Raw genomic sequence first — 12,221 nt, forward strand, 5'->3', positions numbered from 1 at the left:
GGTGGTGTGCGTGCACTTTTGTCGCTGCAGCTTTTTCGTGGCTGCGACTGCGAGTGCGACTGCGACTCCCCGAGTTGTAGTTGTTTGGTTTGGTTTGTGGCTTTTGTTGTGCGACGCAAGTGACGAAGTGAAGACCAGAATTGCGAGCGGAGCGGCCACAGCTTCTGCTTCTGATTCTGCTGCTTCTGCTGCTGCTGCCGATTCTGATTCTCGATTCTCAGTTCGATTCTCAGACGTTGGCGAACCGAGAACCGGTGACGTAGACGTTGCCGTCCGCCATTATTACAACGCGGCTGCCACACGCAAAATTGGACATACCAGCTACCCAAAAATAACCATCGCCAACTGCAGCTCGGATACGAAGTGTGCTTGCCAAAAGTCAAACGAAAATAACGCAGGACCATAAATTCCCATAGTTATATTAACAAATAAAACAAAAAATGAAATATGCTGGCTAAGAGCGCGCGCGGCATGCGAATCAAAGAAACGGAAACGTAACGACGGAACGGCGGGCGGCCAATTGTGATCTCATATATGATACGATCTTAAATAAAATACAAATATTCTATTTAGAAAATGCCAGGAATCTAGCAACAAATTGTGCAACGCCGAGCAGAGTATAACAACTAAACAAAATAAATACCGATAGTTCAAATTGAACGCAACGAAGTAATATTGTGAATTTTTTAGTGCAAGCCAAATACAACAAAACACAAAAAAGGTAATTTCAGTATCTTGGCGATACATTTGCGAACTGCAATTTGCAATTAGTGGCTACACACACACACATTGCCACCGTGTGCTATATGTACTAAATATAAAATGTAAAAAGTGAGCGAGCAGACAACAATATCATCGTATCAAGTGCCTGTGTGTGTGGGTTTTCGAGTGCCCGTGTGTGTGCGTGTGTGTGTGTGTCAGTACGTTCCGATGTAGGAACAAAAAGCGACGGTATTTTATTTTATATTATTTTTTCACTTCGCCTCGTCTTGCTCTCCACCTCTCTCTTTTCTTGCACTGCAGCCCCAAGTGCCCAACACAAAGATGTTAGTGTGTGCGTGTTTGCAATAATGTGCAAAAATTTGAAACGTCTATATGTATACACTGCGTATGGGGTATAAAATTAAAACGCCAAACAGCTGACGCATGGCGTGAAGTGAAACGAAATGAACCGGGCGAAATGAATTTAAATGAAATGTATGTGCGTTCAGGTGTTTTCCCCTGATATTTAATAATAAAAAGCTGAAACGGACGACGACAACAACAACGCCCACGTTTCTCAGCGTTTCTCAACACTGCAGCTTGCACGCACACAATGAAACGCAGAGGCCCCACAATGGAAGCGCCCCCAACACAGACACACACACACTCTCAGCGAAGAGAGGCATGCAGCATGGTTTTTTTTCGTTTTTCGCGACGCTTGCACACAAATTTGTTTGTGTGTGTATGTGAATGCATTTAACATCGTCACAATCGCATTAAAACGCCGTCGTCTACCTCCTTGGTACCCCTCCCCTTCACTCCCTCGCAGTCCCCCAATTCTTCTTTGGCCACCATTTTGATTTTTGCCTTTTGCATCGTTCGTTGCTTCCCTTCTTCTTCGTCTCTTTCTTCCTGTCTTCCCTCTCTTCTTTCCCTTTTTGCCCTTCCGCGGGTCCAATATCTGGTCGTCGCCGCCGACGTCGCTTAAATCATTAATAAGTGAACTTAAAATAAAGAAAAGTCCAGCCAAAGTTGAATCGCCGCTGTGTTAGTATTGTATCTGTGTGTGTTTGTGGCAAACCGGTTTGTAGCGCCTCCTAAACTGAGATTTTTACTCCGTTTTGTGGTTCATTTTCGAGTGTTGCCTTCCTTTGGCCGCTGCATCCTGATTTGGCGCAGCATGCTCTTGCTCCTGGGCTCCAAATCTTTCGGCCACGTGTCAAACCAATGGCGTCCACACTCACACACACTTGCAACACAAACTAAGTTCGCACACACATGCAATTTCGAAAACCGGCCGGCGTGCATAAAAGGGGGGAAGATGTGGGGGGTGGCTGGGTGGTTTGAAGAGGCCGAAAGCTCGCCTGCATTGGCCCAAAAGCTTTGACTGCAACGAATTCGCTCTCCAAAGAATACGCGTACCGAGAGGCAAAGAGAATTGGAGAGCGAGCAATTATTTGCAGTTTCTTCTTCTGTTTGTCTGACGCGTCCTCAGCAGACCGCCTTGCATTATCCCCAAGCAACCTACTCCCCTTTCACCCCACCCATGTGCGCATAATTTGGCGCTTCGCCATGTTTTCTCCTCGCCGTTGTACTTCCGCGCTGCCCCAGAAGCGGCTCTCACTTCGTTTGGGTGTTGCATGATGCATGACTCTTGGCTCTCGGCAAGAACATGGCCGGCGGCCAGGGGGTTTCCATTCTGGGCGGGGGCATTGGGGGGACTCTCCACAGGGGTTGCCGGCAAACACGTTTTGGCTTTTGCATTCAACTTGGGAGCCGCGTTAAGTAATTTTCTCTTTTATGTCCCTTTTCTTACCCTTTCGCTGGGGAATGTAGTTGTTTTGCGAAAATACCCCTACTCTTCGTTCTGCTTATTAATTATTCAAATTGAAAATATGTATTAATAAGCCTCTCTGCGGTGATTACAAACTGCCATCTTAACCCGAAGTGCATTTGCAGACGCAAATGAAACTCAAAACATGTGATTACAGTTTATCTTAGTGGAACGCAGTACGTAAAAGTGGTACTAAAAAGTTAAAGCGTCCTTTAACATTAATTAATTATGTCTTATGTTACAAAAATCCCATGCTCCCATTCATGTAGTTTCTTCTAAATAGTTGCCTTGCGCTGCACACAATTTATTCAGGCCACTTTGAATGCCGATGTCTCCGTACCCACACTGCAATCAGCGGGTGCCGTGCCATCCAGGGCTATCTGCCAGGATATGCCACCCACTGCATTCTACCATGCCACACCACACCGTGCCATACAATAGAAAGGCACCACGGCGGGCGGTACTTGGAGCAGCCTAATTTCGCAAATAATAAAATATGCTAAAATAAAAATGCAAGATACGCCGCTCCCCATTTTATCGTGGATATATGTATGTACATATGTAAGCCCCTCGATTCCCCCTAGAATCCAATGCAATTGAGCGGCGCCTGCAGCCGGCACTTTTCTAATTCGCCAAACTATGGGGAACCCAGTGGATCTCGTGCCCGGCTATCTCAGCTTAGCTCTTGTCCTACTCGAATTGGGCTGGGGTCTTGTGTCGGATTGCTTCGGTCGGGTGGTTTTGTCGGATCTGTTTTGGTTGGTATGGGTTGAGATGGGGGTCGCGTAGCGCACACAAAAGCGCTTTTTGGTTTACGGTTGTCCGTATGGCATGTGTTCTTGCCTCTGACTTTTTGGGCACGTTTTTGCTGTGCTGGAGGATGCTATAAATTTAGTCGAAAAGCAGGCAAATATATATTTTACCAATTTGCTTAAAAAAGGATTGAATAGATTGCTCATAACTTTTGTGTAATTAATGAAAGTGGAAACAACTCGACAGACAGCGCAAGAGTTTACAACATTTGCGAAAACTTCTAGGGGGTAACGATTTGTATTTGCATTTGCTTTAAAATTGTGGAATACACGGAGTTATACCACGCAATGGGTCATCAACATCAGAAAAATATATTGTATACTAACGTTTTTAAGCCAGGGTATCCCGGATTTCAATCCCCAAAACTGGCTTTATTTGTGTTTTTTCTGCCACTACCAAAGTTGGCTTTCCACTTCTACAACTCTAGCTCCGACATCGACTCCTGGGGGCATCTTTGGCAGCCATAAAAAAGCATGCCATTTTCTTCTTTGGCAAACTTTTGTGTAATTTTCATTTTGTGCTTGTCGCGTGCCTTTTATTTCACCAACTCGCCCAGCCCCAGCCCACTTCCTCCCATGAGTCGGCGGCTTTATATACTGTTGCAGGGACGTCGTACCTTGTTTTTTCACTCCTTATGTTTGGCAGTTGCACAGCGCAAATACCCACGGACACGGATAGACACAATGCCTCAGCCTCAGCCTGTGAGCAACTGTTTGCACATACTGTCCGTACTGTCCGTCCGTTCGGTTGTCCGTCTGTCCGTTGTTGTCGCTGCCGCAATGCAGTGAATTCGGCAGGACCCCTTAGTTTTGGCCTGGCCAACACGTGACTGACCTTTTCGAATGGAATGGCTTCTGGGGGCACGGGTATTGGTTGGATGTTGGGCGCCATATTTATTTGTTGATGCGGCCGGGCAGCATCCCTGCACTTTTGCGGCCACAAAATGTGAGCATCAAATATTGAAAACATTTCCCCGGTCCCGGGGCTGCACAATTTTTACGGCCGTGGCTGTGACGGTGGCTATGAACCCCAGTGACGTGGCCATAAAGAGCTTTTTTGGCAGATATTGCAACGGAGAACCCGCCTGATTGGTGTCTTGGCAACAAAACCCCACTGAACTGCCACGAACTTGTTTCTGTTTACTCAAATAAACCCGACTTGCAACTTATTGCCATGTTATCTTTGATTTTGGCATCGGGTCCTGAAAAATATGGTGTTCGATGCCGCCTCTCCACGTGACTTCATTTAAGAGTTATCTTGGGATGCAGTTTTTTAAATGTTGAAAAACAGATAACTTATCAGAAGGAGGAAAATAAAATCAGGATAATAACCTTTAATAAAGGCACAGAAGATATAAGGAAATGTCATTGCAGGAAATTCATTGTATAACATATTTTGTATTAAATTTCACTGAATTAGAATGGTTTTGAAAATGCATTTAAATAGATTGGAGTGAAAAAATGTAAATCTGTAATTAAAAGTATAAGCTCCTATTCCAGCGCCTAAAAGCAAGCCGGCATTCCTGTTACTCCAGTACCGAAATGTAGGCAGACATTAAATATCCCTTCGGGTTGAACTTTAAATGAAGGCCTTCCTAATATTTCATTAAACTTCTTCTGTAGTCCTCCATAAATTACAACCATTTTCATTCATTTAATATTCTCTTAAGGCCGGAAAGGCATCCTTTCTTCCCTACAATCTTCACCGTTGTCTGCCGCCTGCAAGGCGCTTCCATCTAATTTGCTTGGTTTGCCTGCACTTTGCAGGGAATTTGTTCGTTGTCGCAATGCCATAAATTGTGCAACTTATGCGGCCAACTGGCCGCCTTCTAATGCCCCACCCCATCAACCCCCTTGTGGGGCTATAAATTACAAGAAGGCATTGCCACACTTCCGTTTGGGGGCCTTCATTCAGGTCTGCTGCACTGTCTGCACTTTTCACTCCGGCCAGTCTGGAGTTATTTTTGTGCCTTAAATCGGCTTAACTGGCCGGCGGAGTAGTAGTTGTGGCTCAGCTGGGCCCAAAGGGGGCTGAAAATCAATAAACCCGAGCAAGGTTGTGCTATAGAGCCCCATTGTTGTCGCCGTTGTCCATGGCAATAACATTTAAATGGCTAGGGCTTCTTGAAATTCAAATTGCGAAAGCCGAAACTTTAACACTTCCTCTATACCACGGCGAGCAACCCCAGACTTTAGCCTGCCACCATCCGAAAGATATTCCTAGTTTCTGCAGTCTACAGTCTGGCTTCGGTTGACAGACACAGGGGCGGAGTTGCCAAGAGGGGGATCTTGTAATTCTAGACCAGACTGCTGCCGGTGGCGACGTATTGTCTGGCAGACGGACGCGAGTGACGAACAAATGTGGCAAAACGATTTATTTGGCTTTATCAGCAATTTTGATTCTCCATTGTCTCCCATTGAAAAAGCGTCGCATTAAGTGCTTCGCCTGCGTTTGCGGCGATTTGTCATATCGCTGATTTACTAACCTTACACCAGGCATTATCTCTTGGCAAAGGAGACCGAATCCGAGTCCGGAATGGCGGAGAGTGGCGGGGGGTGGCGGAATCGGGGGCAAACCACCCCTGCGAGCGGCTAGAGGGTGACTTTTTCTGTTGTTTTTTTTCAGCCGAGGGTGTAACTAACCGACACAAGTGCCAGGATATGCCAGGATATACATGTATGGCTGTGTGTGTTTGCGCATATCGCCGGCATCAACGTCAAATTTATTGAGGTAGTTGCCAAGCGGCTCTGGCAAACAAAACGAGCATGCAGAAGGGAATGCTCTTTAACATGCAAACGTTTCTTTGTTTTTTTCCCATTTTAGTCGTGCTTCTATTTTTTGTATATGCATGGGACAGAGTTGCCATCGCCGGGGCAAACAAGCGGCGACTACCCTGTTGCCATAACAAACATGCATAAAAAATGATGACACGGGCTGGAAAAAAGCAAACATGTACTCCGGCAAGTGTTGCAAATTAAAAGCGGTCTTAGGCCAGGAGCAGTCACCCAAGAATAAAGACCTAAATTGGCTGTGGAATGTGGCCAGTCATCCTGTGTTTTTTCTGTATGCACTTCCGACATGCCCCAGAAGCAGGAGCATGGCAACACTGCGTATAAGGAATCCTATTTTATCGATATTTGGTTGCAATCCTAATGGAATTTCCTGCGTGGTTGTCTACTCCTTGCAACTGGCTCTATATCCATGGCCCATGTGTTTATTATTCATTTCCTCGCAGTGCCCCGATAAAACGCTCTTCCTGATTTTCCCGCCTTTCCCGCTTTGCCAGCACATTTTCCTGGCGCTTCCCCGGTGTTTGCCCTTTTGGGGGCTTCCCTGCGGTTGTCGCCAACACTTTCCACTTACAGCTCGCTGCGTTTTCGCGCCCAACAGCCCAGATATTCATTTATACAAATATACAGATATATATGTTGGAAGGGGCCTGGAGAGAGGGATATGTTTTTGTTGTTGGGGGCTGACTGGTTCCGTTTATTGTGATGGTGGTTATAGCGCACATGGCATTCTGATGGCCCCACTGCAGTTGTCATAAATTTGTGGTCTTAACAATTGCACTAGACCATTTCCAGGATTGCCACCTCAACAAAGTGGGTTCGGTAACCCTTGCTCAATATCGAATCGTAGTTGGCACACTGGGCGATTGTCAAAAGTCATTCGGGAATGATTTTTGTTTCTATTCAGTTGTGAAAATTTTTAGCCGTCTTTCGAATCGTTTCGGAACAACTACTTCTCTGACTATTGATTTTTACTCAAAAAAAAAGAAAAGAAAAGAAAAGAAAAACCAAGGAAATCAAATTCTGAAATTGCCCAATACACACTCAAGCAAGCGAAATTCCAAGTCGTCTAAGGAAATTGAAAATTGTTACATTTTGCATTTGCGGTGCTGAGATGGAGATGGAAGCCCCCCATGTGCAGAAGGATGAAGGAGCCGGCGAGGCGCTGACCTCCACGATCCTCAAGAGCCAATCTTCTATCGGGATCCCCAGCCCATTGCCCAGTTCCAGCAGTGAGTATTCCACGCCGATTTCGCAGCTCCGAAGCCCCATTTGCCCCCGATATCAATCGCAAAGTATTTCAATGTCAGCGAAAACGAATCGGATGGCGGAGCAATAATGCGAAATTCGCAGAATGCCAGTGAGAGAGCAACAAACAGAAAAGATTTTAGAAGAGTTCGGGTTTGCCCATAATTTTTGTGGGTCGCCACGCTCTATCGCTGAATTGCCTCTTCTATTCTTGAACGATAGAGCTTGCTGATAATTTTGCGGCTTTTTGTTGCTTTTTCTGCTTTTTTGCACATGTTACGCAATTATCGCTCTCGGCTAGTTGGGGTTCCTCATTTTTATTTTTGCAGCCTGCTTCGTTTTTGTTTGAACGTCAAACACACACAACTTGCTCTATATATGCACATACATATAGGTGTACATGTGAATCAAAATAGCATTTACTGATAGTGTGGCTGCTAAGGTAGATTTCTATGCTACGGCGAGCGTTTGCCACTTGACAACTGCGGAGCATTTGCATTTTCATTATGAGTGTGCCATAAATATTCATTTATGATAAATGGCTGAGTGCAGCTGCAGCTGCAACTGCAACGAAACTGAACAGCTCGTTTCCGCGGCTCAACTGAATTTGGACGCGGAACAGATCACATATAACTGAGTTGGGCTGACTCAACTAAGCAATAAGCCAAGCCGTGTGCCATTGAGCACATTGTATCAGGTATAGATTCATTAGCGGTTACCATGGCAACTAATACGTCACGCTTATCTCTCTTGTTCATCAGGCCGACAACATCGCGTATACGCAACACGTCACGCACAATTCGCAAGTCGCGCCTCCTTCCGATTGTTTACATTTTGGCCAACACGTTTTCAGGCGGCTCCCTCTTTCTCTTTCTATTTCTCCTTCTTCCGTTTCTCTTTGCCCTGCCATTCTCACGCACTTTTCGGTGCTCGAATGTGCGCTCTTCTGGATCGCGAATCTGTGCGTTTCGCGTTTGTTTGGGTTTGGAGTCAATGAACTTGTCCGCTTTGTCTGCTCTCTCCATGCTCCCTGCTTTATCGCATTCCCCATTCATCTCATTCCGCGAGTGCGTGCGACGATGCGTGAGTTGCGAATTTCTCGTATTTCGCACAAGCTCGCGACCCATTTTTGCAAGCGGTCACAATTGCGGCTATTTTGTGGCGTTCGTTGAACTCTAAGGTGATTTTATAGGTCGCTTAAGCAGTGGGTCCGCACTTGTATATTACGCATTTTTAAAATATAATATGTATAAATAACTTTTATTCCTGCTCTTGCAGAAATGGCGGAAGGTAATGGCGAACTGTTAGATGACATTAACCAGAAAGCCGATGACCGTGGCGATGGCGAGCGTACAGAGGACTATCCCAAGCTGCTGGAATACGGTCTGGACAAGAAGGTGAGTACTCCAAGAGTCCGCGACGCACAACCGCGACCACAACGACAAACCATGTACCATGTGAAATGCTCCTAGGTCGCCGGCAAACTGGATGAGATCTACAAAACCGGCAAGCTGGCTCACGCCGAGCTGGACGAGCGCGCCCTGGACGCGCTCAAGGAGTTTCCCGTCGATGGTGCCTTGAATGTGTTGGGACAGTTCCTGGAATCGAACCTGGAGCACGTGTCAAACAAGTCCGCCTACCTATGCGGCGTGATGAAGACGTACCGCCAGAAGAGTCGAGCCAGCCAGCAGGGCGTGGCTGCGCCCGCAGCTGTCAAAGGCCCCGACGAGGACAAGATCAAGAAAATCCTCGAGCGCACCGGCTACACATTGGATGTGACGACAGGTGAGAAGAACGGAATTTGCAGTTTCTAGGCCGTTTTAGTAAACTAATAACTATTGCTTATACTTTGCTCAGGTCAGCGTAAATACGGCGGACCGCCTCCGCATTGGGAGGGAAATGTGCCAGGCAACGGTTGCGAGGTTTTCTGCGGCAAGATACCCAAGGACATGTACGAGGACGAACTGATTCCGCTCTTCGAGAACTGCGGCATAATCTGGGACCTACGCCTCATGATGGACCCGATGACGGGCACAAATCGTGGTTATGCATTTGTCACATTCACAAATCGCGAAGCGGCCGTCAATGCAGTGCGACAGGTATTTAAGCCAACCACAGATCATCCACACCACCAACCACCAACCACCAGCCCAGGCCAACCCCATCCAGCCCACCTGAGAACCCCGTCCCCGATGAACCCCACCCGTCCCGAAATCAGTTGACCCCCGCTTCAATGTTTTTACGTATCGCTAACTCTTACGACTTATACAAATATCCTATATATACATATTTAACGTATTGTATCCACATATTTACTATCGTGTTATACACATCGGAAGAAGTAGGAACAGTTATGCGGCCAAACCAAAATTCAAATATTTGAAATTCTCCGCAGCAAGAGCAAAAAAATACCGATCTGATCCACACCCGATTTGGCGCTTTTAGATCCGACCATGAGAAATTTTGCAATTCCATTTAGTTTTTAACGTATGCTTACTTTTCCCCTCTGCCTTTGCTATAAAGAATTCGAACTATAGGCAACGCTATCTGTCTCACTCTCTCGCTGACTCTCTCTCTACTTGATCTTTCTGTAACTTATGTAATGCATGTCCCGTCTACTTTGAGTTGTAATCTTGATTTACGCAAACGAATCTCTACAGCGCCCTAAAAATCGTTCAAATTGCAAGTTTGAAAAGAGTTCTCTCCTCTTCGAATAAAAGATTTGGCCTCCTCCCTGATAAATCACACAACCACCTACCCCCCTTCTCTGTATCTATCTTACTTTCTTTTTAGTTGAATTTTCTCTAGTCCTAAGTCCAGCTATGTAGCTATCAACTTTTGTAGACAACTTAGCAGCGTACGTTCAATCTCACTGTCTGGTTTTATTTAGACGAGCATGTCCAAAAATTTAGACCATGATATTGGGAGGCAAGTTATGCTGCCCCCATTTATCACCTGTCATAACCAGTTAACCACTAACAAAATGTTTTTCCTTTAACATTTCCAATTCGACACTCAACCGAAATTCAAACCACGCGGCCCGCTTCAAAATTGGTAACGAAACGACAAGATTTACAATCCGTATCTTATTATTTCACCCCTTCCCTATTCTTATCTACCTTATTTGCCTTAGTTCAAAATTATTTACTAGTTATGATTTTACTTATTATTTATTAATAACATTGAATTGGTATTAAAAAGAATCGTTTTACCTTCCCTCCCACAATTTAGCTCGATAATCACGAAATAAAACCCGGCAAGTGTCTAAAAATTAATATAAGCGTACCGAATCTGCGCCTTTTCGTAGGCAATATTCCCAAGTCAAAGGGCAAAGATGAAATTTTAGAGGAATTTGGTAAACTTACAGGTAAATTAACAAACACGAAATTAACCAAAAATGTATTTTAAATTACCACCACTGGAGCTGCGATCCGCCACTCCGCAATCGGCACTAAATTGTAAACAAAAATCCAATTGGCTAAACCAACAACATTGGCTAATTGCAGGGAACAAGTCTACTTGATCAGGCTAGAAAGGGTCGTAGGGCTTTCTTTTTTATATATTCCGTTTAATTTATTATACGCTATTGTTTTGAACTCATCCTTACTATTCACCCCCACCTCAACCATCCAAACATCCGCCATTGCCATCTCTACACTTCAGAAAGTTAAACTGAAAATTGAAAAGTGATCTCCCCCGAATCAAAAATCGAGACACTCTTTTCAAATGCGCTCCCGCCCCATGATAGAAACCGAACCACGAACATCGTCGGATGCATTTCTCATACCTCATCACCTCATACCTCATATATGTTGCCTCATATATAGCACACATAAACAACGACACCGATACTATTACACGCTTACATACATAGATACAGCGACACGCCCATTTGACTCATTGCCATTCGTTACAAGCTTGAAATGTCGTATAAGAATATTTCTTTTTAACTTATTTACATAATATCTCCAGTCATTAACTTTGCCTACGAAAAAGAACCAACCAAAAAGTATTCAAATTTTTAAATTTTTTACCAAATCGTTATGCATTCCAAAACTTTATTTCCATTATGTTCTTTAATAATAATCACACCGTAGGAAAGCAGGCTCTTGAATCTATAAATATTAAGTATACGCCGTGTGCCAGCTAGAAAGTCGATTCCCATGAAATTTCTAAGGTAAGATCGAGTCGCATTTCACTTTCTAGCTGCACTGAGCCCTTTTTGTTCATTTCGAAGTAATTATTTCGCATAGTAAGTACTAGTACTGGTAGTAACAACGATAATCCACATCACATCAACTGGAATCTAGCTAAAGAACAACGTTATTTTTGAGTAAATTCATTTTTATTTGGCACGCAATACAAAATATACCGAAAAATAAGTTACTAAAGTTTAGATAATAGAACTCCACACCTTACCCCACCCATGAGAATTATTATCAAACACGAACGCTCATTCTTCCACCTTTGAAACCACAAGCCCTATACCAAATCAATCCAAAATCAAATCGCAGTACCAATGAATTACAAATTTTTCATAGCAAATCAAAATTTTCTTTTGTTTTGTGTGAACTTTCAAACAATTGCAGCTAAATGATTATGAAATTCGGATAGGCAAAAAGATTGGTGTTACGATATCATTTAACAATCACCGGCTATTTGTCGGCAATATACCTAAGAATAGAGATCGCGACGAATTAATTGAGGAATTTTCAAAACATGCACGTAAGTGATCCAAAAACCAACAGCAGCCACAAACAAAGCAAAAGACCCCAAAAACCAACCCAGCACCAAAAAACCAACCTTAATTGGCTACCCCCAGAATTGGCCAACCC

General features: G+C 44.4%; 1 protein-coding gene across 16 annotated transcripts in view; it reads left to right on the top strand.

Moving 5' to 3' along the window:
• The window catches only part of LOC6553651 (heterogeneous nuclear ribonucleoprotein R), a 53,009-nt gene that overhangs the window by 25,879 nt on the left and 14,909 nt on the right, over window positions 1-12,221 (top strand). For 10 of the 16 annotated variants that reach the window (XM_015154867.2, XM_026975899.1, XM_026975902.1 and 7 more), the window contains 4 exons: window positions 8,665-8,783; window positions 8,859-9,171; window positions 9,244-9,485; window positions 10,618-10,753. In XM_015154867.2, coding sequence (XP_015010353.1) covers window positions 8,665-8,783; window positions 8,859-9,171; window positions 9,244-9,485; window positions 10,618-10,753 — 810 coding nt within the window. Of the gene's footprint in view, window positions 1-7,353; window positions 7,371-8,664; window positions 8,784-8,858; window positions 9,172-9,243; window positions 9,486-10,617; window positions 10,754-11,975; window positions 12,112-12,221 lie in introns of those variants that run through there. The other 6 variants (XM_026975901.1, XM_015154868.2, XM_015154875.2 and 3 more) reach the window with 2 other exon arrangements.

Source organism: Drosophila erecta, unplaced genomic scaffold, assembly GCF_003286155.1.
Source record: "Drosophila erecta strain 14021-0224.00,06,07 unplaced genomic scaffold, DereRS2 tig00000000-arrow-pilon, whole genome shotgun sequence".
Classification (NCBI taxonomy): domain Eukaryota; kingdom Metazoa; phylum Arthropoda; class Insecta; order Diptera; family Drosophilidae; genus Drosophila; species Drosophila erecta.